This window comes from Leptopilina boulardi, unplaced genomic scaffold (assembly GCF_019393585.1).
Source record: "Leptopilina boulardi isolate dan_hultmark-lab unplaced genomic scaffold, ZJU_Lbou_2.1 LbouV2_31, whole genome shotgun sequence".
NCBI classification, from domain to species: domain Eukaryota; kingdom Metazoa; phylum Arthropoda; class Insecta; order Hymenoptera; family Figitidae; genus Leptopilina; species Leptopilina boulardi.
This window is the reverse complement of record NW_026137874.1, coordinates 108,125-135,874: the sequence shown is the minus strand read 5'-3', so window position 1 is coordinate 135,874 and position 27,750 is coordinate 108,125. Positions and strand designations below refer to the sequence as shown.

Genomic DNA, 27,750 nt, shown 5'->3' with positions numbered 1-27,750 from the left:
TTATTCTTATTATTCAAATAAAATAATTAAAGAATAATTAAAATTATGAAAATATTTTTCTATTAGTTTTTTTTTTTTTAAATTGCATTAAATTCAAATATTTTTTACCTTTTTAAAATAATGTTTAAAAAAAACAATAAAACAATTAATTTGTAACATTAGATTATATTTACAGAATTTGCTTTACAATTGGACAATACGAAAATAAATTATTTATAATAAATTGTGGCAGCACGTATACAGATATACATTATACCTTTTGATCTAAATATTAATTATTCCTTACATGTGAAAATTTGCATAAATAAAATTAAATATTATTATATAGTCTATATTATAGAGACACTTTTTTGCGTATGTTTTTTTTTTTAATAATATATTATACGTTGACAATAATACCTACAAGGTCATGGATTCACAATTTCTCGAAGACCACTTTTTTTTATGTACATCTATTCACATTCACACAAAAATTTAATTTATATATATATATATATGCAATATTTTGTCTATTATAATTTGTCTCTCTCATATTATTTTATATAGAATTTTCCAATTGATTTACATTTTGAAAATATATTTAAAATTTATAGAACATATATATATATATTGTTTAAGTAGAACACTAAAAATAGTGTCAATTAAATAGTTTTGTTACAATCGTCATTCATTTAAAAAAAAAAAATAATTAAAAAATAACTTCTTTAACCCTAATTAGATTTTAGTTTAGCATTTGGCTTTAACTATTTAATTATATAGCTCAAGATATTAGTCTATATGTTTTAATCACAAAATAGGACAAATTTAATTGTATCCAATTGTGGTATTTAACACCGTTTTAAACTTTCTATTTGGATGTGAGATCTTCGAAAAAATTATACACTTTTTGTTTTTTTTGAAGATTTTTTTTCGAAATAAACTCCTTTTTTCAGATTATTTTCACAGCTGTCTTTTTTCGACTTGAGAAAAAAAGTCTGTTAAATAAACTCAACTTTTCTTATTTTATCTATATATGTATAGAAAATTCAATTATTCGCCTATATATATATATATATATAGAGAGAGAGAGAGTTTTCATTTTCTTTGCAAGAGTGTATAAAATTGCTTTTTCTCGAAGGAAGTTTAAATAATGATTTAACTTTTGTAATTTAAACAACAATTGCACAAGTGGAACGAATTTGATCTGGCACTATATATACCCTCTTTATATAGTTATATACGTTTACAATGAAGATCAGGACAAAAGAAAAATTTCATTTCTCAAAATTAAAAATTTTTCAAAAGAAATTAAGTCTTTTGTTTTAAAAATTCGTAAAATTTTATTTTGCAGATCTTTTTGTTTTTCAATGTTACTTTCATTATTTTAAATGATTACATCTATGTGACATTGGAAATTTTTAATATTTTCTTTTTTTTTTAAATTAGAAAAATTTTACTAACGAGATTTTATGAAATTTTTTTTTTTTTTTTGTAAAAATTTCATTGAAATTTACTAATTTAGAATAAATAAATTTTTTCTTATTTCTGTGATGTAATCAATTAATTTTGAAAGTTCAGGAAAAAAAAAGATCTACAATATTTTACTAGAAATTTATTAATAACCCTTTGAGCAAAGTTTAGTAGAAATTATTCGCTAATATTTAATATTCACATAAACATTGTTCAGAGTTATTTGAAGTTTGCTATATTAGTATAATCGCTATTTTGATTTTGGTTCAAAATTTAAACCAAAAAAAAAATAAAATAAAAAATAAGCAATTTTGAAAAATTAAATATTATGCAATTTACTGCAAGTATTTTTATTTTCTATTTTTTATCGTTCTAATTGAACAAAATCTTACCATTTTGATGGAAATTCATTATAATATCAGTATTCTTACTATGAAAAATCTTGTTTTTCTGACAATATTTTTTTTTTTTGTTCATAAAACAAATTATTCTTTTGCAAAAAGAATGTATAGAAAAAAAATTGTTTTTACAATTATTAAATTGAAAAATTTCTTTTTCGCAATTTTTTCATTTGAGTTCATTTGATGATGATTTAAAAAAAAATCAATCATTGAACTATAATGAATATATAGTTTTTAGTATTAATGGAAATGAATATTTTTCATAATCCTTTTTTTTTATAGGGATTTCCTAAAATTGAAGGATTTGATTAATCCAATCTCTAAATTGAGAAATTCTCGTATAAACTCCAGGTTGACTTGGTTCCGCACAACCTATTCCCCAACTTATCACACCCGCTAACACCCATCTGTTATCACGTGTTCTTTGAATTGACATTGGTCCTCCACTGTCGCCCTGAAATGGAAATTTTTTTTTGTTTTAATTACAAAAATATTTTTTTTTTTTTGTTTTAATTACAAAAATATTTTTTCTTTGTTTTAATTACAAAAATATTTTTTTTTGTTTTAATTACAAAAATATTTTTTTTTGTTTTAATTACAAAAATATATTTTTTTTTTTTGGCAAAATTATGTTAATTATTTAACAATTTTTAAAATTGAAAAAAAATATTTACCTCGCAGGAGTCATATCCACCTTTCCTCCAGCCGGCACAAATGAAAATATGAGGAATCCTTTCTATATAACCAGCAGCACCGTACATAGCTTCACATTGAGTGTTATTTATAACAGGTACTGAGACCTCCTGTAGTACCGACGGTAGAGGACCATCTATTGGAAAATAAATTGATTAAATCAAATCCACTTTTTTTTTAAAAAAAAAAATTTCAAAATAGAAATTTTGTAGAATTATAATTTTTTAGAAAATAATTTTTTGTTAATTTTAATTAAAATTAATTAATTACCTTCATATAGCCTTCCCCAACCGGTAACATAGGCAATATGTCCCTCATAACTCTCGTCATCGTCTGGTATACAAATTGGTAAAATATTTGGTTGAAAGTGTTTAATTGGCTCGTAGAAACGTAAGAGAGCAAGATCATATTCAAATGTTCGTGAATCAAATTGAGGATGACTTGCCACTAATTGCACTCTTCTCTCTTGATATCCATAGGGTTCACCTTCACTTGACAAATCATATTCTCCTATTCGCAATAATAAATCACTTGGAGGTACACTGAAACAAAAAGGACCAGTTTTTTAAACTCCTACAATTTTTTTCTACGAATTTTTGTTATTATTATTATTATTATTATTATTATTATTATTATTTGTTATTATTATTATTATTTTATTATTATTATTATTATTATTATTATTATTGTTATTATTTTTATTATTATTATTTTTATTATTATTACACTGACAAAAAAATTATTTGATTTAAATAATCCGACAGTTGACTTATTATTAAATAAATATTTACTTGAACCAAATAATTTTTATTTGAATTAAGTAAACTATATTTGAAACAAATATCATTTAATTGACTCAAATATTTTTATTTGATAATAGCCAAGTAACCGATTATTTGAATCAAATAAATTTTCCAAAACTTTATGATACAAAAAAAAGAATTATCCCCTTTGAAAAATCTAGAAAATATTGCTTTTGATTTTTCTTAAAAAATTAATTAAGATTTTTTTTTTTTTTAATTAAAAATATAGAATCGTAATTTTACTTAATAGAATCGTAAACTCTATATGTTTTCCAAAAGTTTGTTTAAATATCAAATAGTGAATTTTAATATTATAATATTTATTCAGCATAAACCTTTAGGTCTTTTACATTTTACTATAATCCCATATATAAACCACAAGGGATTAAAAAATTTTCTTCTATTTTTTTTTACAAATTATTTAAAAAAATTTTTTTTTTTTAGAATTTAATTAAATTTAAAAAGAATTGTATAAAAAGAAAGGAAAAAAAAATTAATTCAAATTTAATTCAAATTTAAAATGGTAAATTTTTATTCTCTGTGAAAATATATTCTTTTCATAATTTTTTTTTTTTTTTTTTAAAAAGAACTAAGAAAATAACAAAAGGGATGATTATCAGATTTCAAGCAATAAAATTAACATAATTTTCTTATAGCAAATTTTTTGCTGATTATTCTTATATAATCAAGATTCAAAGTAGCTGCGGGAAAAACTATTTAATTTTTCACCTATATTTTCATTTTTGCTTTTTAGTTTGTTTTTTTAAATATAAATTTAGAAATTGTTTTAATTATTCAAAAATTCATTTTGCAAAGTAAAATTGACAAATAAATTCATTAAATTTTGTTACTTTAAATAAATAAATATAATTTACCTGTCTATACAATGTGCTGCAGTAATAGCCCAATTTTCGTTAAGCAGAGCTGCACCACATTTGTGAAGATACGTTGATGTTCTCCATTGTCGAAGCGAAATCTAATCAATAAATAAATTTTATAATAACATAATTAAAAATTCTCTTAATTAATAAACAATTATATTAATTTACATCAAAAATTATATTTTAAATTGCATTTGGCATCAATGGGAAATTTTCGATTTTCTTTTGGTAAATAATAATAATAATAAAAATAATAATAATAAAAAAATAGTAAATAAATAAAAATATAATAGAAGTAGCTCTCTTTGCATATGACACATCTTTTTCAAGGACGATTTATTTATCCACACATATATATATATATATATATTCTTCATTTTAATCTCCTGTTTAGTATGTTGAGATAAAAATCTGAAAAGGATTTAGTAAATACTTTAACCCACCGTAGTTGATATCAATTGATGATAAGAATATGTCAAATGGGTGGGTAGCACAAGATTACCGATTTATGGATTTAAAGTGACAATTTTTTTTTTTAAATTTTATCGATCTAATAAAATAGTAACGTAAATATTACTTGCAATCTACACTTATACAGGTTGATAAACAAATACGAAAAATTTGTTTTATTGATTTTTGTCATTTACGATATCAATTTCTTATCTGCCTAATTTAATTTTGACGCAGAAAATACATTATCTTCTATAAACTTAATTTTTCCCTTTTTTCAAATTGTAGCTTCGTTAAAATCTTTGAAAATTTTCAATTAATTATTATTAATAAATTTTTCATATTATTTAATTTAAAAAAAAAAAAACAAATTATTTTCTCAAAAATATCTTCTATTTTTAAGAATAAAATCGTTTACTTTTTATTCATACACTGAAAAAAATTAATTTGATACAAAAAAGAAAATTATTTGATTCAAGTAAATATTTATTTGATACAAGTCAAGTAACCGATTATTTATATTAAATAAATTTTTTTTTTTCAGTTATTATAAAATATTCTTGAGGAAATAATTTCTTAAATTCCATGCTTAAAAATCTTCACCTGAAACAGCGATAAGTTTCTCTAAAATAGCGAAAACTTTTACTGTTTCAGTGAAAAATATCGCTGATCCATTTGAATATTTTTTTGCATGTAATATTTTCATTTAAATATTTTTTTGATTGAAAAAATTATTTTTTTAATATTATAATTTATTTGTAAATAAATAATATAAAATTTTTTATACAAAGAATATGATAATAATAATAAATAAATTATTTATTCTAATTTGAAAATATTTAAAAAAAATTTTTCAATGTTCAAAAAAAAATTCACCATTTTTTCTTCTCTTTGGAGAAATACTATAAAAGTATATACATCTATATCTTTAGTCATCAAGTCATCTAGTTGTGTCATTTAAAAGCTAATCAGTAAAAGAAAAATGCCCAATAATGAAAAAGTTAAAAAAAAAAGTGTGAATAAAAGGAAAAAATTAATTCATACCTGCCAGGGCCATTTGCCAAAGGTACTGCTGTTTCCACCCACGATTCTTCCTTCCGGAATTAGTCTTCTGCCACACACTGCAAGAATAAACATGGTCGAATTAATGCCCTTCAATAAATTCGCGTGTCTAGTAGCGGCAGCCATGTTGGAGAACAAGGCCACGCGCTCTGTTCGCGTACTTTTATGTATATGTATATATAGTTATGTCGATCAGACTGGATGAACCGGTACCATCTTTTTTTTTTTTTTTTATTTATTTTTTTTTCTTACTACACGTTTCTTTGAACGGTTTATCTTCTCATTTTAATAGGTTTTGCATTGTGTTTGCATTTGTAATTGTACTTCCCGATATGTATGACTAATTCAAGAAGCAATTTTTTTATTCACTGTAAAATCTTTAGAAATGATAAATTTCATATAATGATTACCAAAACGATTTGAATTATCGGTTCAATTATATATATATGCTTTAATTTTATGATTTTTTTTCTTTTTAATTTTTTTTTGTTTGCTTCACACTGATGTTTTATGCATGAATTATTAAATTTTAACAAAAGGTAGTATTTAATCGTTAATAAATTTAAAATGAAAATTAATACCCCTCAGTGAAATTACAATAAATTAATGAAAATTGTATAATTTACGACACCAAGTGATATTCATCTTGGCAAATTTATTAACAATTTTTTTTTCTTGGTACAATGGAAAATTTTTGTTGTAGAAAAATTAGTCACATAAAATAATAAGACAAATTCTGACAAGAATAATTTTCCTCTTTCAATGTATCATAATTTTTTTTTTTTATATAATTTCGAAAATTTTTAATTGGAAAAAAAATATTTGATTCAATCGCTTTACTATTCGATAAATCTTTATTTGAGCCAAATAATTTTTGTTTGCATCAAATAAATTTGATTTGAACGTTTTTGTATTTGATATAAATAATTAATTGTTCCAAATAAAAACTATTTGTTTCAAATAATAATTATTTGTACCAAATAATAATTATTTGTACCAAATAATAACTATTTGTACCAAATAATAACTATTTGTACCAAATAATAACTATTTGTTACAAATAAATATTTATTTGATAATAGAAAAGAAGCAAATAAATTTTTTTTCTTTCAATTTAACATAGAAATAAAATATACTTTTTTTAATTTATTTCTAATCTCAGTAAATGTTGGTAACTTAATTACGGGAAGTTGGTACCATGTGCCCTTATAATGTCCCACACTGAATAGTGATAGTTAAATCGAATTTTTGTGGTAAATAACTGACACAAATTGAAATAAAACAAAATTTACGATCCATTAAGTAAGGACCATAAAATTAAAATCGATAAAATCATGGCAAAAAAAAATATAAAAAAAAAAACCCCCCATAAAATAATCTGCAAAACATTGATTTGAAAAACACGAAAAAATAATTATTTTTCTGTTTAAAAAAAAGTGAGATAAAAAAAGATTATTTAACAGTAAAATCATGTTACTTAATTTAAGATTTTATTCTAATTTAGTTTTTTGGAAAATTTAATACAAACCTTGTTTATAATCAGAAATGTTGATTGGTGGTATAATAGATTGAGTTGTTTCAGTAGAAACAGTGACAGAAGCAATGGTAGATAATGTTGTTGGTATGACTGGTCTAGTCGTGATAAAAGTGTCAGCAGTTGGAATTTCCGTTACGGGTTTAGCTGAAAATCCATGCTAGGCGTTAATTAACGAGCTACCAAAGTGGCTACTTAAAACCACACACCAAACCACTTCCACGTTGCTTTTACACTTACAGTATATATAAACTTGGGGGTTTTATGTGCAACTTTATAGAGAAAATTGTGTGCTTGCAATAGATTAAAAGTGTAATTTAAACTCGAAATTGAGATAAAAGACTATTTCTTACTTTAGGCAATGTCATATCTTATAAAATAGTTTATATATAAAGTACCCGTCCGAAACAATAAGATAAAATTTTAATACACACTATTAAAAAAATATTTCATTCTTTTTCCTCTTTAATTGAACATATTTTCTTTAACAATAATAAAGAAACAAAATATTAAAAAAAATTAAAAATATTAAATAATAAAATTAAATTATTATTGTCTTTAAATTAAATTAATAACTCACATGTTGTAAATGGAGCATCAGTTGTTGTTGCAATTGGTTTAGATGAAGTTGTAATTGTTTCGATTTTTTCCGTAGATGGAGAATTAATAATAATCCATCCGTCTGGTTTTGTTATTGGTGACCAATCTGTTTGTGTTGGTTCTAATGAAATAAATTTTTCAATTATCAGTAATTAATCAATTTGATTAAATTTTTTTAAATAAGAAAAAGATGTCTACCTTCGGTCGTTGAAGAAGCATCGGAAATTTTAAGAGTGGTAATTTCATCTAAATTTGATGTCCAAGTAACCAAACCAGGTGGATATGTTGTCGATTCATCTTCTGGTTTCTTTGGTGGCGAAATTGGAATAGTTGAGGTAGAAGCATTGAAAGGAATGTAAATATTGGATTCCGTTGAAATTGTAGGAACAGGTGTCTTGGAAGGCGAAACCTGAATTGTGGAAATAATCGAAGGTGTAGTCGATTTAATTCCAGTTTGAGTAACACTATAGGTTGGCTTAATTCTATCAGTGGTGGTAGTAGTGGTAGTAGTAGTAGTTGGCTTGGGTGGACTTCTGATGGTCGTGCTTGTCGTAGTAGCGGCTGTAGTTCCGGTTGTTGAACTAGGTTTTACTAAACCAGGTTTTGTCGAACTGGTCTTTGTAGGCTTGCTAGCAGGTTTTGTTTTAGTGGTTGTTGGTCTCACTGTTGTTATTTTAGATGGAGTCTGCAATGAGATATCAGATAATTGAAATCTATCATTATTTCATTTCTTTTTTTTAAATATTTTTATAAAAAAAGGGATTACAAAAGATTAACTTACCTTATCAAAAACGGGTTTTTTTGTTGTGGGTTTAAAACCACCGAAGGGTATAGTTTCCGTTGCGCTGGGTTCAGTAGTAGATGGAACTCTAGTACTGGTAGAAATTGGTCTTGTTGGTTTTATTGGTTTCGATGGTTTTGTCACTGAAACTGGTTTTACAGTTTCTTGTGGTCTTGTTGTGGTAGCAGGCCTTTTGGTAGGTACCGTTGGTTTTTTAACAGAAGTATTGGCAATTGTTGGTTTTTTCGTTACTGTACTCAAAGTGGGTTTTTTGATTGTCGTTGAGGTCAGAACGGGTTTTCGAGTTGTTGTTGTCGTCGTCGGTCTGTTGGTTGTTGCATTTCTGGGTGGGAATCTCGTTGATGGAATCCTAGTTGTTGGAAAGGTTGTTAGGGGTTTTATTGTTGTTTCTAGTGTTACAGTTGTTGACGAAGATTCACTACTCTGCGTGAGATTCTTAATTAATGGTGATTGGGTTATGCTGATAGTTGGTTTCTGAGAAATAGTTGAAGCCGGAGTTGATGGTGTCAACATTGATGAACCAAAAGTCGACGAATGAGATGGTAAACTAGAAGTTGTTGATGGCCAACTGTTTGCTGATAGAGTACCAACTGGATGAAACGATGATGAACCGAAGGTTGAGGGAAAACCGAGTGTGGTTGGAGGGTTAGCACCTGTTGATGGGTTAAATACTGAACTTGAAGGAAAACCGGAAGAAGCTGAACTAGAAGGAAAACTAGAACTAGAAGGAAGACTAGAACTGGAAGGAAAACTAGAACTAGAAGGAAGACTAGAACTAGAAGGAAGACTAGAACTAGAAGAGAAACTAGAACTAGAAGGAAAACTGGAACTAGAAGAGAAACTAGAGCTTGAAGAAACAGATGATGGAGGTGTAGGACGTCTTAAGGGGTTAATTGTACTAATTGTTGATGGTTTCCCTGAACCAGTTACTGGTTTTCTGGTATTCGACGGTTTTGCAGTACTTGAAGAATTCGTAGTACTGAAGGGTTTTCCAGTACTGGATGGTTTTCCAGTATTGGATGGTTTTCCAGAACTAGATGGTTTTCCGGTACTTGTTGGTTTGCCAGTACTTGAAGGCTTACCAGTACTGAATGGTTTACTACTTAAGGGTTTAGTTACTGGAGGGTTACTACTTGAAGGTTTGCCAGTAGTGAAAGGTTTTCCCGTACTCGGAGGATGTCTACTTTCAAAAGTGGATGCTTGATTGTTACCAACAGTTGGTCGAACCTCAGGAGAAGCATCTTGTACGGATTGAAAGGTGAAAAGTCCAATGGACTCTGTTGTTGTAGGTACTAAAGGTTTTTTCGATGTCGTTTTATACGGTTTTGTAATAATTGTTTCTGTAATTTTTGAAGTTGTACTCTGTGTACTAAATCCAGAGAGTGGTGGCCTCTTTTCTAAAATTGGCTTAGGTTTAGTGTAATACGGTGGGATTTCGTTGCTTTCGATGGAACTTGATGTGGTGGTTAATAGAGGTTTAGAAATAGATAAAGGACCATCTTCAATTGTATTATCTTGAGGAAAAACGGCGTCAGGCTCTTGCTCGATTTTACAACAACTTCCAAAGTAGAAGCGATCGATACATGTGCCAAGATGTGTTCCATTTGCTTTTGCACAGGTGAATGCGAACATACACACACCCGTCTCTCCAGTTCTCGTTGACACGCAGGGCAAGTGTCTGATATTTCTTCCACTACCTGAAAAAGATATAGATTTATTATTTCTATGAAATAAATTCGATGGGAAGTAAATGTCAAGTAGATTAAAAAAAAATTTTATTATAAATGTTATTCTAAAACGGAAATAATTTTTTGTTCAAGAATGTTTTATCTAATCACGCAACTTCCGTATATATTTCTTTCAAGGATCTTCTTTTCTCAATAGGAATATATCTCATTATTTTAGAAGTGTTTTTATATATATATGTATATATACGTGGAGTGAAACAGTTAACACCAGTGGGTTTATTTCGTCTCATGATCGTTCTTTAATCTTACGTTTCATCTTGATTGCCGGCAACTTCTTGGAATAACATGCAAATTCTCAACAGGAAGATAATAATTGTAATTCGATGTCGGAAGAAGTGGAACAACAATTTTCTTCTTATTTCACTGTATTATAATATCTCTTCAACAGTTTAATGACCATTGCCGCAGCATAAATATATTTGGTGACGCGATGTTCAGTTTAACGGAAATTGTAATTTCGATTTATAAAACTGTAAATAATGTTAGTAACAAAAAGTCAAATTCAATTTTAACACATTTAAAATTACCACAATATCAAAATTTTATTATTTTTAATTTAAAATTTATTTCTTAAACATCTTCTGTACACACGATATTACACTTTTTTTTATGATTGGCAATTTTCCATCCACTTATCATCGTAAAACAATTTTCATTAGGAGCTTTTTTTTATGAATCTGTTTTTCTATCCCGTTGTTTGTTAAGGAATTATGAGGTTGATGTTAATAATTTAGAAATCAAATTATATTGTATGTTAAGTGCTTTGGGGTTTGACAAAGAAAATTGAAAGTCATCTACTTTATCTTCTTGAATAGCGACAAAAGTCAACGACATTGTTTTCTTTTTTTTTTTCGTAGTGCCAGGAGATGAAACTGAATTCCATAATGCGAAATATGGGATCGTATATAATCGTATTTGTATGTATGTATATATAACACCTTGCACGTATTATATACAAACGAGAAGTAATGCCAAACGAAGAGCGAATCGATGTCAGCCAGGGCCCAGCATCGAAGTACCGTTAAGTTTCAATGTATGAGCTAGTTGCTTGGTCAAAAGTGGGTCACAGTTACAGCCTAATGTAGCCGGCTATTAGTAGCTTCTCAGCACTAACTTGTCATAATCTCCAAGTCTCTGCTTAGCCGTTATCCCTTTTTTTTTTAATCCTTCTTTATTTTTTCCATACCAAATCCTTCGTTGCACATTCCAAAGCTCCAACCACCATGAAGTTCCAACATACCTGACCCTAGTTCAAATTCATGATATTCATCAGATGAAAATTATCTGCACATTTTTCTCCGAGTAATCTTGTTTTCAGTTTAGATTAAAAATCAAATTTTAATTCACTCATCAGTTAATAAATATGAATACACAGAAAATTAAAAGGCATTAAAATAAGCTTATTATTTTAATCCATTTTGGTATTAAAATAAGCAAAATTGGATTAAAATAATAAGCTTATTTTAATGCCTTTTAATTTTCTGTGATATTTGGATATTGGTTTGTAGTTGGAATTTTGATGATGATTTTAAAATTATTTAAGAATTCGTAGCATAGTAGTGTTTTCCGGTCATCTGTTTATATTTATTTCTTCTTTTTGTTCTTCTAACGTGACAAAAATCTCACTTTGTGATACAGAATGTATGCTAACGGAAGTCTCTTATATGTATGTGAGTCATCATATGAAAGAAAGTAGTGACAAATGACGCGAATGCCTTGAGGAATTTTTGCCTTAACCAAAAGTCAGCGCACTTTTACCTATGTCGCATTTATATGCATAGAGTTTCATGAGATAATTTAGTGAGATTATAAATCAAAAGTGTAACCTTATTTATTTTACCCAAAAAAAAAAAATTTTTTGGCTATTATTTTATTTTTGAACAATAAATTTAAATTCATTGCCAATTATTAAAAGTATAATTTAAATTTCACTGACACTCCATATATATTAACCCTTTCAGGGTCAGTGGGTCGCGAGACTTTTTTGTTTTCTTCACGTCAGAAATGTGGTATACATTTAAAAAGAAAAGAATTTTTTTTTTTTTAATTTAATTGTAATTAATATTAATATATTAAATTAATTATTAGGTATTAATTATTCAATACCTAATAATTAATTTAATATTTATTATTATCAGATATAAATTACATTAGTATTTTGCATGTTACGCGTTTTCCGTTTCTGAGTAAATATAAGTATAATGGGCCCTTACATAATGATAAATGCATCCCGCATTTACAGTAAACCCCATAGGAGAAGAAAAATTAGAATAATATTTTTTTATGTTTAAACTACCATAATTTAAATTTCAAGGAATTTTAAGGTCAACTCCCATGGTGGTAATAATAATCATCATTGTGTGACTTTCACAAAAACCTAGTTAGCATTATTAACAATAACTATTTCTCGTATTTGTGTCCTTTTCATTTTTCCACGCCTCACTTTTTTTTTTACTTAATTCTCCTATAATCTCAGGTTTTATTCTCTATTTACTTGAACTCATTTTTTTTCTATTCCGATTCCTTACATAATATGTATGAAAAAATTTATTTATGAATATTATTTCTGTTAAATTCGACAACGTTATCATATTTTACACTTTAATTGTCTTTTTCACTTTAAAGAAACAATGAAATCTGTTTATTTTACAGTTACGCGCCCGCAATCGAGAAAAGACTTTCAAACAAACTTCCGTTGTCATTTTATATTGTGTATATATGAAACTATTACTATTACTATAATTTTTAATTTTAAATAATAGATTCCAATTTCATAATACAGAATGATTTTTATGTTCCGAACCCTCTGAATTTTTTTTTTATTCAATTTTTGTTTAAAAAATGAAAAACAATGAGAAAAATTTTTTTTAGGGGATGCGGAACATAAAAATTACTTTGAAAATCATTTTGATAATTAAAATTATAATAGAAAAAAAGAGGGACAAAAAATACGAAAACGGTGACCCACTTTTTTTTTTAGTATATATAGAAAAATGACCAGTCCGCCTACGTTTTATACATACGCAAAAGAACCCAAGGTAGGGTCAATGTCGTCTCGCATTTTACACTGAATATGTCATACGCATGTGTACTCACATTCACTTCCGCACCTCTCACAGATTTACTCGACCTAATGTTTCTGAAAAACAACTGGCATAAATTTTACAGTTCATTAACCCAAGTAATCGAATTTTTTTTTACTTCCTTATTTTCCTTTTATAAACTGTACATTTTTATTTTTCAATAATACAAAATCAACATATATGATTTTGCAAATACGAGAAACTTTTAAAATTATTTGAAATTAGCTGAAACAATTTTTCAATTGATAGGAAATCTATAATAATTTTTCTCGCTATAAATAAGATTTATTATTTAAAGAGAGTTTTCCTCGAAACATAAAAGAAAATAATTTGTATTATATTACCGTTTTTACATACATTTATGATAATCAATTGATATTCAATATGGAAAAATGTTTAAAAATTTAAAAAATTTATTCATTGTATGATTTTTATTGTTTTTTTTTATTTTTAAATTTTATTACTTATTATATAAATTATAATTATGAAATATTATTTTTATTATTTTATTTATATATTTTATTTATTAAATAAATTGCAAAAAAAAATTTTTAATTTTATAATTTTTTATAATTTATTTAAAATAAATTTTACTTATGAAAAACAATCGTATGCCACAACATATTGTCTCAAAATAATCTTCATTAAATATAATAATATTTTCAGTTAATTTTCCAACTTCATTTATAACAAAAATGACAAAAGAGAATATTGTCATTGAAAATTATTTTCTGTAATAAAATTGCAGAATATTTCATCCCTTTTTGAAACATGCAACTTTAAATTATAAAATAACATTGTATTGCTTATAAATATCTTTCTAGTTAGAGATAATTTTACCTACTCTCCGTTTTTGTAAATAAAAAATTAAAGGGAATTATCATTGACTACAAAATGTACTGTTTCAATTTATATTTAATAGAATGCACGACATATCTCACCCCTTTTTGAAACGCGCAAAACATTATCGATATCAAGTGTAGCAGAGAAGGAATTATTTATAACGCTCAGTCATTTAATAGAGAAGAAATTGTAAATTGAAAATATAATTCACTATTATCAATAATATTTCTTTAAACGATGTTCATTTCAAGTTTAAAGTTTATATTTTACGCTTCTGGAATGTGGAGATCTACATCATTGAAAAAAAATTGGAAACATTTTCTCTATAATATTTATATAATATTTAGTTTAATAAATTATTTTCTTTTTACAATTTTAATATTTATTTATCTTTTAAATCAAATTAAAAATGTTGATAAATTTACTGAAAGTCTTTTTTATTTTACAACTGCATTTGCTAATTTTATAAAAATAATTAGTTTTACATTGAAAAATAAAACAATTCTCGAAATGCAAAGTATGTTTTCAAATAAAATTTGTCAATCCCGTGACAATTATGAATCGCAAATATTAGATAATGTTTCAAAAACGTGCAGGTAAAAAGGCAAAAAAAATTATTATTTTGTGTAATATATTTTATTTACAATTTCTTTTTTTTTAAATTAATTAAATTTTTTTTTTAATTCCAAAATTTTTGTTAGAGCCAATACCATCATCTTTCAGGCAGCATTTTATTCAGCTGGAATGATGTTATTTTTAACATCATTTGATAAAAATGGAAATATTTCATTGATACTTAATACATGGACACCTAACGATATTAATAATTCGAAATTAATTTTTTTTATTTTTTATTTTTATCAAACATTTGGATTATTTATGACGTTAATGATATTATTATCAAGTGAATGTTTTGCTATGATTATTGTACTACAAATTGGTGGGCAATTAGATATTTTTGTACATCGTTTAAATTTATTGTCTGCTGAAAAAAATGAAAATTCCTCTCAATGTTTAAATTATCGTTTGGAATCGAAAATAATTGGAAATTGTGTTAAGCATCATAATTATATATTTGCGTAAGTAGATATATAATTATAAAAATTATATACATACACTTTTATATAAGTTGTATAATTATTTTTCTTTTTTAAAATAAATTTTTTTTTCTTGTTTAAAAAAAGAAAATGTAATTAAATAAATAAATTAACTAAATTTAATTGAAATAATTAAATTAATTAAAATAAAATTAATTCAATTATTAAAATTAATAAATAAAATTTAATAAAAATAATAATTGATTACAGAATAGGAGATAAACTAAACGATTTGTTTGGTCTTATAATATTTGTTCAATTTTTCGCTTCCATGGTCGGATTATGTGGTGTAATTTTTCAATTATCAAGAATAAGCAATGGTTCTTGGTTGTTTTTGGTATTTTTAGGTTCCCTTACATTACAAACTTTTATATACAACTTATATGGAGAGACATTGATTAAAAAGGTTAACAATTAAAACAACAATTTTTTTTAAATTAATTAATTTATATCTTAAATTAAATTTATGATGAATATAATTTATATAAATGGCATTTCCATGTAAAATTTTAAACTAAAAAATTTTCTTTTTTAATTAAAATTATTATTTTTCCTTCTTCTTTATAGTAAAAAATTAATAAACAAATATTAATTAACTATATCATCAAATGCAATTAAAATTACAAAAAAAATTTATTATTTTTATTATTTATTTATTATTTTGCAATTGAAAAAAAATATTAAATTTAATTTTTGAATGAAAATTTCTGAAAATTTTATTTATTTATGTGTATACAATTTTAAATAATAATTTATTATAGAGCTTGGCTATTTCGAATGAAATTTGGAAAATTAATTGGTTCAATTTAAGAAATACGACAAAAAAAGATTTAAACATGATAGCGATACGTGCTTCTCGACCAATTGAAATTACTGGTTCATCTATAATTGTCATGTCTTTTAGCACGTTTGTTAAAGTTGGTATTTATGTTGAAAAATTAAAATAAAAATTATTTACTTAAAAATAAAATCAAATTTAATTTTTCTTTCAGGTCATTAAATCGGCATATTCTATTTTTAATTTACTTAACAGTTTTTCGTAATTTAGAAAAAAAAAAAATTAGAAGTTAAAATACTAGTCTCTTTTAGAAACTAGCAAATAAAATTATCAATGAGATTATTCTTTTAAACACGAGTTAAAAGAATCACAATATTTGCCAAAAAAGAAAAGAAAATTTTAAGTGCAGGTTACAAATAAACAAAAATTATTGTTAAGTTTAATAAATTCTTTTTTGCAAATAAACAAATTTTTTAAGCTAAAAGTACTTTTATAAATTTTTTTCAAACTTACAATAAATATAAAAGAAGTTTAGAGAGAAGTAATTAGCTAACAATTAATAATTAATTTTACTAATAACAATTAGTAATTATTAATTACCAATTAATAATTAACAACTAATAAATATAATTAATTAACAATTAATAAATAATTAGTAACTAATAATAATTGTTACTAATTATTAGTTACAATTATTAATTACCAATTAATAATTAACAACTAATAAATATAAGTACTTAACAATTAATAAATAATTAGTAACTAATAATAATTGTTACTAATTATTAGTTACAATTATTAATTACCAATTATTAATTACCAATTAATAATTAACAACTAATAAATATAATTAATTAACAATTAATAAATAATTAGTAACTAATAATAATTGTTACTAATTATTAGTTACAATTAGTAATTTCCAATTAATAAATAATTAGTAACTAATAATAATTGTTACTAATTATTAGTTACAATTATTAATTACCAATTAATAAATAATTAGTAACTAATAATAATTGTTACTGATTATTAGTTACAATTATTAATTACCAATTAATAATTAACAACTAATAAATATAATTAATTAACAATTAATAAATAATTAGTAACTAATAATAATTATTACTAATTATTAGTTACAATTATTTATTAATTAATAATTGTTTCTTGTTCTAATAACTAAAATTAAAAACAATTTCAATAAAGTTTACTGTAATTTCCTAGTTTTTTAGTTTTTGACTTTGCGAACAAAAAATATAGTGGGCAAAATATTTTTTTTTCTTTCGAAAATCCAAAATTAAAAAAACAACGGATTTAGAAAAAAATTTCATTGAAATCTTCATTTTGAAATTTAATTTTTTGCTGGGTCCTATGATAAATATTATTATTTTTCCATATACCAAATTCCTATATATATTTGAATCCGTTATTCAAGCAAAACGAGGTTTCAAGAAAATCTTTAGTTTATGTTTTCAAAGAGCGCGTAACGCCTATCGGAAGACGAAGATCACCTGGTCTGTTGCCTCTTTAAGAGGCACAGGTAATCATGCATAAATTGCCAAGGGGCAAAAAAGAAAAATCTAAAAATGAATCTTAATGCATATATATATACAAGTCGCAGTACTTGATGCTTTCGTAAAATTTACTATAACTATATATAATATACATGTCTCAAATGTCATGACTTTTTGAATAATGATCCCTCATTTAACATTCGTATATATAATATATTCTCCTCCATTAGCAAGTAATTAAAATTTTACATTTTTTTTTATGAAAAACAAAAAAGAATTTTAATTAAATTTTTTTCTTCAAAAAGGAAAAAATTAATTTACACATTAAAATTTTTTTAATTTTACAATTTTTTTTATTCATTTATAGTTTTCTACTTTATAAAATTAGAAATTCGATTTCGAAAATTTGAAATATAATTTTTATAGGGAATTTTCATGTTCGTAAGTTATATAATTTTTTAGAAAATCGATATAATATATTCTTAAAAACTTGTTTATTTTTTTATTTATAGTGAAAATAAGAAAAAACTTTCACTGAAAGAAAGAAATATATATCATTCAAGTACCTATTTATTCTCGAAAAGGGGGGGGGGGGGAATTTAAAGGAATTATTAAAAAAGAAAAGATTCGCTTTATATTTGAAGATAGTATTTTTTTTTTTTTTTTTTTTTTTTTTTTTTTTTTTTTTTTTTTTTTTTTTTTTTTTTTTTTGTATACGCTCGTTAAATTTGAATGCGTGAAGCAGAACAATAATCTTATTTATGTAAAGTGTGTGTAATTGTAACTTGCCTCCAGACAGGAATTGTGGAATGTACAAAGGATTGGCTGTTACTGTTGTGAGCATCAAAACATTGCAGATGTGGATGGTTGCCCAAACGTGCCTTGGTCGGTCTTTCATCTACAACAAAATATAGAGAGAAAAATGAAAACGATATTAAAAAAAAAAAAACAGAAATTACTCTAAAAAAATTATTATTATTATTATTATTTTTATATTCGGATTCATTGAATATTTTTTTTTTTTTTTTTTATGAAAAATTTTTTAAACTGGTAAAAAATTGAGAATAATTTTGTAAATTGTGCAAATTCCCACGACCGGACCCGCGACAATGTGAGGTGACTTTATAGTAAGCAACGTATATGTACTATTCTGAGAAATTTCCCACGGGATGGACGAATAACCGTTTTTAGAATATAGCGGATTTGTCATAATTATGTTATTTTTTTTTGGTTTAAAAAATCTTTGTTTTTTAAAATTTTTGCGAATCTTTCTTTTTTTTATTACTTTTATCAATTTTTTTTTTCTAATCAGAAATTATGTTTAAAGTTCCTTCAAAGGAATTTTGATTTAATATCATTTTTTTTTTCAAAAATATATTTTGGAAAATTTAAAAAATAATTTAAATTAATTTTTCTACATTCAGAGAAATTTTTTATTTACCTCAAATAAATAGATATTTGTCACACAGAGTCTAAGAACTTTTTATTTGTTTTAAAAAAGAATTTATTTGGCACAAAAAAATTTATTTAGCACAAATAAAATTTATTTGCCTCAAATAAAAATATATTTGTCTCTCAGCGCCTAGTAACTTTTTATTTGTTTCAAAAATAAAAAATTTATTTAGTACAAATAAAATTTTACTTAGGGCAAATATATTTAGATCAAATAAAGTTTATTTAAACAAAATAAAATTTATTAATATCAAATAAAATTTATTAATATCAAATAAAATTTATTTGAAACAAATAAAAATTTATTTGCCTCTGATAAAAAATATATCTTTTCTCTGGATGTATTTTTTTGTTTGTGTTAAAAACTTTTTTTTTAGTTTGAGGTTATGTTACGATTATTATTTTCAACTATAAAATAAAAGAAAAACTCCTTCTTCTCGTATAGAAATTGCGAGACATTGGCTGTTTCATGACCTTGAAAAAAGCAGCCAATAAAAAAACGCCGGACCCCCATGTAGGCGTTACTATTTTATTCGAATCTTGTTATTGCATCCTATTCATTAATAATTCCAACGGTCACAAAAAAAATAATTATTTTTTTTCTAAAAGGAAATATTTAAAAGTTAAAAAAAAACGAAAGTAGAAATAGTATTTTTATTTTTTCATTTTCTTTTTCAGAAAAATATATTTGAATTCCTAGACGCTCTTGTGTGTTTATTCAATGTCAAATCCCGTGACGGTAACAACAACTTTCTGCGCAAGCGAAACAAAAAGTATTATTATAATAATAATAATAAGAATAATAATGTTAGTATCCTTACTTTTGACTTGCTTGAAGCGTGACCAATACTATGATGATTCTTGTATATACAAAACGCGAATCAGTATATATAAACGAAGAAAAAGAAAAAGAAGAAGAGGTCATTGAACGGATCCGGGAAGAAGATCATTTAACGAGATTGGTTATCCTATACAACTTGGTACATCGAAACGAACTACCTGGCGAAACTGTTGTGAATGGCTATTCGGTTGAATCGGATTGCATGCGCGAGAAAGGGAAAAGAAACGGCATTTATTTTTTATATATACACACGAACTTTAACTCGTCCTATAATTATATATAGTCATTTGTTTAATTTGCGAACCAGAATTGTCTTATCGGAGAAAATCTTATTTTCAATATTTTTGTGTTATCTCCTTTTATTTTTCAATGAGAAAATATTTGAATTTTTTTATCAAAATAAAAAAAATTTTATTTTATGAAAATTAGTGAAAAAAATGCTTTTACTTTTATCTGCATTGATTTCAAGATGTTGTTGGACCTTGAAAAATTCAACATTCCTTGTCGATTGTTCTTTATTAGCCCTTTACTGCATATTATGATTGTCATTAAAAACCTTTTTTTTATCTTCTTTAATTAAAATTTCGTTTGTGGACACTTGCAGTTTTTTTAAAAAATAATTTTAAATAATTTTTTTTCATTACTATTTTTTATCTTCTTTAATTAAAATTTCGTTTGTGGACACTTTTGCAGTTTTTTTTTTAAATAATTTTAAATAATTTTTTTTCATTACTATTATAATAAAACAAAAATGTTTATTATTAAGAAAATAGAAGATATTAAGAATTATTTGATTTGACAAAGTATTTAATTATTTAGAATCTACGTTGGCTGAAGTCGTTAAGGCGTGTTAAAAAACGTGGGTTAGTCGCTATGCGTTCGAATCCCCTCAGCTTTGATAAAAATAAAAATTATTTAATTAATATAACTAATAATTAATATAATAATTATTAATTAATTGACTCATTTTCTAATACAATAAAAAATAATTATAAAAAAATAATAGCAAAAAAATATTAATAAAAAATAATAAATAAATTTTAAAAATAATTTTAAATAATTTTTTTTCATTACCATTATAATAAAACAAAAATGTTTATTTTTGAGAAAATAGAAGATATTAAGAATTATTTGATTTGACAAAGTATTTAATTATTTAGAATCTACATTGGCTGAAGTCGTTAAGGCGTGTTAAAAAACGTGGGTTAGTCGCTATGCGTTCGAATCCCCTCAGCTTTGATAAAAATAAAAATTAATAATTATTTAATTAATATAACTAATAATTAATATAATAATTATTAATTAATTGACTCATTTTCTAATACAATAAAAAATAATTATAAAAAAATAATAGCAAAAAAAATATTAATAAAAAATAATAAATAAATATTAACAAAAAAATAATAAATAAATAATAACAAAAAAATAATAATAAATAGTAATAAATAATAGTAATAATAAAATTAATAAAATAATAAATAATAAAAAAAAAGTGAAATTAAAGTAATTTAAAAGTGTTATTTTAATAAAGTTTTTACTGATAATTTACTTATAAATTCTGCGTAACGGTTACAGATTTTCAACTAAATTTAACAGATGATTCTCTTTTTTGCGTTTATATAGAAAAAGTTTCTTCCTCATAGAAAAAAATTTAAGAAACAAAGATTTATTTAGAAACAAAAACAACTAAAACTGTAAAAGTGACTTAACTATATATTACTTTGTAATGGTTTTGATAAAAAAAATGAAAATTTCGACACATTATACCGATATTTTAGGAAACAAAAAAAAAAAAAAAAAAAAAAAAAACAACACATGTCCTTGTTTCAATACGGAAATAATTTTTACTGTAATCATAAATACATTAAAGTATTTTCGAATAGCTTTTTATTTATTTCTTTTTATGGAAGTTTTTTTTTAAATATTTTTTTATCGCAAGAAAATTTGATCAATATTTAATTCCATTATGGAATATTATTTTTAAAAAAAAATTTTCACTTCCTGGTAAAAAAATTTACTTATATAATTGATGGACCTTTTCTTTATTTTTCTATACTTTTAATTTAAATTTATTTTCAGTAGTAAAATTTGATTGTATAATTTATGTTCTAATTAAATAACAAATCGTTAAACATAAAAATTCATTCATGTTAATCATAATAGATTAGTTAATGTTATGTTTATGATTTTTGATTGAAATGACGATAAGATTTTCTTTTTTTTTTGAGTTTCCTCAACAAAAAAAAAAAAAAGAAAAGAAGTTTTTTTTTTAATGAAGTGGTTCAGAGGACTAATTGGTTATGGATGAGTTAATCTTTAAAAATCAGTCAAGGTTCCGTTTTTGGCCTGAATAATTCTTTATATAAGAACCGTTAAAATTTATATTTGAGCCTTCGAATTTCAGAAACAAGAGAATTTCCCCTCTTCTTCTTCTTCTTGTTCTTCTCGCAAGTCTTCATCGAATCCTTCTCGCAAGAGTTGAGGAATGAATGTAACGTTAGCGCCAGAAGAGAACGGAGGCATTTTTTTTTTTTTTTTTTTTTTAAACTTTGAATGGGGCGTTACTCGTCATGATGTCGACGATCATGACTAACAGTAGGATGATAAATATTTGACTATTCACTGATTACAGTTACTTTTCAATCGACGTAACATTTTTTTGTTTTACGGTTTTCACAATTTTTTTTCCTTTCAAAAAAAGAAATCCAATTTGCCAAAAAAAAAGAAATTTTTTTTTTTTTTTTGGGTAACGGTAACGTTATTTTTTTCTACTTTACAATAATTTAAATTTTATCTATATAAATTATTTTTTTTTAAAATTTTTTAGTATTTAAATTTTTTATTAATTATTTTAATTTCTTAGCAATAATTATTTTGGTAAATAAATTGTACCTATTTCAATGGGTGGCAAAAAAAAAAAAAAAATGTTGAATTTAAATAGCCTTTAGAAGAATCAAAATTTTTTTTTTTCAAATTCAATTGTTTTTTTTCCATTTTGTGAAAAATGAATTGTTCTATTGTCATTATATTTTTTTTGTCCTAATTCAGTCCGTTAGTTTTAAAGATGAGAGTGACACAAACACTTGGTGAAAATAAGGATACTAGTATTACTTTCTCTTTAGTCAAGTGCAGTTCGCAATAATTAATGTCGAGCTTTTCACATAATACTCGCGGATGATAATAATAGACTAGATCATCCTTTTGTATTTAAAACTTTTTCACACCTTTTTAAATTGTATAATTGATTTTAGCTTCTTTATATTTATTATTATTTTTATTATTATTATTACTATTATATTTTATAATTATTATTATTATTATTATTATTATTATTATTATTATTACTATTATATTTTATAATTTTTATTATTATAATTTTTATTTTTATTATTTTTTTATTATAATTTTTTTTTTTCATTATTTGTATACCATATTCGATTCTATCGCTTAATTGGCAATAGTTTTAAAAGTAGTAGACTTTGCCAAGTATCAATAACTTTTTCATTACAATTCAATACTTCAAAAAGTTCTGTAACTGCGCTTGTTATAACCATATACCTCTTATAAATCTCAGTTACCAGTATTCAAGAAAACTTGCAAAGTTTTCTAATTTTCTTTTTAAAACTCACTGTTTACTTTCCATGCACATAAAATCGCATTTGTCATACTTTGTTTAACGTCTCCACAAAAAACACATATTTTTTTTTTTTTTCGAAAATATATGTATCTTTTTTCGATATAAAATCATATTAGAGAGAAAAAAATTTTTTTTTGAATAAAAATACTCTACTATTATTATTTTAATAAAAAAACTAATAGTAAAAATAATAAAAAAAAACTAATAGTAAAAATAGTAAAAAAAAATTAACAGTAAAAATAATAATAAAACTAATAGTAAAAATAATAATAAAATAATATTCAGTGGTAGAAAAATAATAAAAAGTTTTCAATTATAATTATTATTATTAATAATAATAATAATAATTAATTATTATTTGTATATGAACGTCGAATATATTATTAAATGAAGGATAATTAAAATTTAAACTTGACCTTTCCTAATAGAAATTTTAAATTACATATTATACAAATAAAACTTTAAAAATGTTATTTGATAAAATGCCACGTGCACTGGAGATAGAAAAAAAAGGAAGAAAAAAAAACACGATCGTTGAATATAGCGGTACGCGCCACTTTCATTGAAAAACAAGCCTTTACTAATGGGGAAATTACGTTTCTAAACATGTGGGTAACTTCAATTAAAAAGTCTAATCAAAAATTAAAATTGAGTGCATTTAATGACAATTTTATGTAGTTCTTATATTTTAAATATATATATATATATATATATATATATATATATATATATATATTATTATCTTTATTGCTAGCAAAGATTTTTTTAGAATTGAATAAATTATATTTATATATGAAAAATAAAAGGGGAAAATAATTATTTCTTGAGAAATTTTATAAACAGGGAGTCGATTATGTAATTTGATTTGACTTTGACGTCAAAGTCAAATTTATTTTTTGATTGTAATACGTCAAATTGCTAACAAAAAATAAATTTGAATTCGACGTTAAATTGAAATAAAAAATTAAATTTTAATTTAACGTCTAAGTTAAATAAAACAATGAATTTTAATTTAACATCTAAGTTAAATAAAATAATGAATTTTTTGAATTAAATTTGACATTGACGTTAAAATGAATTTGATTTTGACGCCAAATTAAATTACATAATCGACACCCAGGTTTTATTATCTAACGTTTAATTTGAAATAAAAATTTTCCAAGTTTCACAATTTTTTTTTTTTTATTATTTTTCTCAAAAAAGAAAAATTAAATTTTCATATTTTTTTTTTTTTTTTTTAATATTTAGTATAAAATATTGAATTGACAATAAGTTTATATACAAACTCGAGGTTCCTATATATGCAACATAAGCAAGTACCGCTATTGTGGACGACATACGGGTTTCTGCGTTGATCTGGGTACGACGCTCTTGTAAAAATTATCTACCTCGCACGTGACATGGTACAACATGGGCGTAAGAATTAAATTTTTATGTTTAAAGGTCTATTTTTTTTTAAATTTTACATATATAAAGAAAGAAAAATAGAATTAGAAATAAATTTTCTTTTTTTCTCTGCAATAATTGAATTTTATTTAAAATATTTATTTTGTTTAAAAAAGAAAAAGGTAAACAATTAAATTGAAAATTTAATTAATTAAAATAATTCAAATAATTAACTGCCTAAGTGAAATTTTTGAATTTTGTAAATAATTAATTGTTTTAGTGACACATATATAGTTTTTCTCTTTAACAAAAGAGGCAAGCATTTTTGTAATTTATTTTACGAAACTCTTTTCTAACTAATCTAAATGAAAAATAAAGGGAATATACATTATTTTAAATTGCAAGTGTGTTACTGAAATTTTTGTTTCTAGTAATTCACCACAAATTGCAGCAATTCCATGTGAAATTATTGCATAAAATATTCACACGTTTGTAGAAAAAAAAAGAACGAAAGAGAGGAGAGATAGAGAAAAAAAAAGATAAAAAGCCCGCAAAGGAAATTAATAAAACAATTAAAATCATAAAATTAAAATATTTAAAAAAAAAAAAAATTAAATTTGCCCCTTATTAATATATCTCTTTTTTTTACTTCTTTTCGGTAAAAATTTAATATTATTTTCCAGGACCTTTCGCAATATTTTCCCATATTTCAAATCTCTAACAACAATTGTAAAAAAAATGTATATATATATATAAAAGTTTCTCGCACCCTATATGTAAAAGTTGTACGATTTAAGTTGATGTTACAGATACAGGTTTTCTGTGTTGACCTTGAGACTGAATATCATCGCATGCAGCCTTACCTTGACAGATACTGGCAAGAGCCGGCGACTAGGACGAATAACGATTTACAATCAGATTCCGCCGCATATCATCCCCTCGTTCTCTGATGAGAGTTGAATTTTTCCTTCTTCAACACTTTTTTTCTTTTCTTATTTTACACTGACGTTACTTTTTTTTTCCTTCACTTCCGAGAGAAAAAAAACAGTGCCAATTTCCACAAAAAAAAAAATAAGGAAATAATCAACACTTGTTTCTAATCATTCCAAAATTTTATTCTAAATTGTTCCTATTTGTTCCGAACTTGTCAAATTGGAAAATTTAATTTTTGCACACTGTTGACACTTCAAAAATTTGCGAAACTGTTCGAAACTTGATTGAAATTGTACGAAACTGTTTGAAACTTATACAAAACGGCTTGAAACTTGTTCGAAATAGCACGAAACTGTTAGAAATTTGTTCGAAATTGTGCGAAACTGTTCGAAATAGTACAGAACTGTTGGAAACTTGTACAGAACGGCTCGAAACTTGTTCGAAAGAATGCGAAACTGTTTGAAACTTGTACAAAATTTTCAAAATAGTACGAAACTGTTGGAAATTTGTACAAAACGGCTCGAAACTTCTTCGAAATAGTACGAAAGTGTTGGAAACTTGTACAAAACGGATCGAAACTTATTCGAAATAGTACGAAACTGTTTGAAATAGTGCAAAACTGTTGGAAACCTTTACAAAACTGTTCGAAATAGTACAGAACTGTTGGAAACTTGTACAAAACGGCTCGAAACTTGTTCGAAACAGTGCGAAACTGTTTGAAACTTGTACAAAACTGTTCGAAATAGTACAGAACTGTTGAAAACTTGTACAAAACGTCTCGAAACTTGTTCGAAACAGTTGGAAACTTGTCAAAAACTGTTCTAAATAGTATAGAACTGTTGGAAACTTGTACAAAACGGCTCGAAACAGTGCAAAACTGTTTGAAACTTGTACAAAACTGTTCGAAATAGTACGAAACTGTTCGAAATTTGTACAAAACGGCTTGAAACTTGTTCGTAATTGTACGAAACTGTTGGAAACTTGTCCGAAATATTACGAAACTTGTCTGAAATAGTACAAAACTATTGGAAACTTGTTCAGAACGGCTCGAAACTTGTTCAAAATTGTACGAAATTTATTTGAAAGCAATGCAAAACTTGTTTGGATAATTTGAAAAGAAAATTGATTCAAGAACAAACAAAAAAACTAAAACAGTTTATCCGAAAACGGTTTGGAACTTGTTTTAATTTATCGAAACTTGTTTGAAATGGTTTTTGTGTAGGGGATAAAAAAAAAAAGAAAGGACTGTCACAATTGGGACCCGCGGGTTTGAATCGGACTGCTCGGTACGTTTCGAGGACGATGGTTGATGATCGGCAGGTAACTGAAGGCGAAGGTACCGTCGATTCTGCAGTGTGCCTCTGTTCTCTCTTTCTCTCTCTCTCTCTCTCACTCTCTTTTCTCTCTCTCTTTCTCTTGGTTCCTAGTCGACTACGACGACGAGGAGAGCACAAATTGTACTACTATCGATGATCGCATCGCGTACCACATCCTCGAGGAGGAAAACTTATATTCACCCGTCTAGACTCTAGACTATCGAGCCGTTAAGACAGCATTCCAATATGGTAGGTAGGTCTTCCTAAAATATAGAGGACTTTAGCAGCTGCTCCTCAAGAGGCTACCGCGAGGTGGTGGCAATGACCGTTCTTTCTCTCTCTCTCTCTTTTTCTCTTGGTTTCCCCTCTACCTTGGTGTACCTGGCGTTTGTCGCCATCAGGTTTATATGCCTTCAGAGTGGTTCCAACATCAGTTGTTTCTTC

General features: G+C 24.8%; 3 protein-coding genes across 3 annotated transcripts in view; 2 read left to right on the top strand and 1 right to left on the bottom strand.

The window, feature by feature from the left end:
- Nucleotides 1-27,750, top strand: part of LOC127283225 (F-box/LRR-repeat protein 20) — a 122,236-nt gene that overhangs the window by 47,647 nt on the left and 46,839 nt on the right. The window lies entirely within an intron of this gene.
- On the bottom strand, nucleotides 146-27,724 carry LOC127283219 (serine proteinase stubble). Its single transcript, XM_051307936.1, has 11 exons — nucleotides 25,921-27,724; nucleotides 18,527-18,639; nucleotides 8,655-10,368; nucleotides 8,072-8,558; nucleotides 7,854-7,994; nucleotides 7,268-7,420; nucleotides 5,722-5,798; nucleotides 4,222-4,322; nucleotides 2,814-3,085; nucleotides 2,525-2,679; nucleotides 146-2,304 (listed from the first exon to the last, which is right to left on the bottom strand). Exons 2-11 carry the CDS (start codon nucleotides 18,637-18,639, stop codon nucleotides 2,140-2,142), a joined length of 3,378 nt encoding a protein of 1,125 aa, XP_051163893.1. The 5' UTR covers nucleotides 25,921-27,724; the 3' UTR covers nucleotides 146-2,139.
- On the top strand, nucleotides 14,565-16,628 carry LOC127283227 (odorant receptor 9a-like). Its single transcript, XM_051307956.1, has 5 exons — nucleotides 14,565-14,945; nucleotides 15,051-15,428; nucleotides 15,657-15,852; nucleotides 16,208-16,363; nucleotides 16,439-16,628. The coding sequence occupies exons 1-5, from the start codon at nucleotides 14,587-14,589 to the stop codon at nucleotides 16,487-16,489; spliced, it is 1,140 nt and encodes a 379-aa protein (XP_051163913.1). The 5' UTR covers nucleotides 14,565-14,586; the 3' UTR covers nucleotides 16,490-16,628.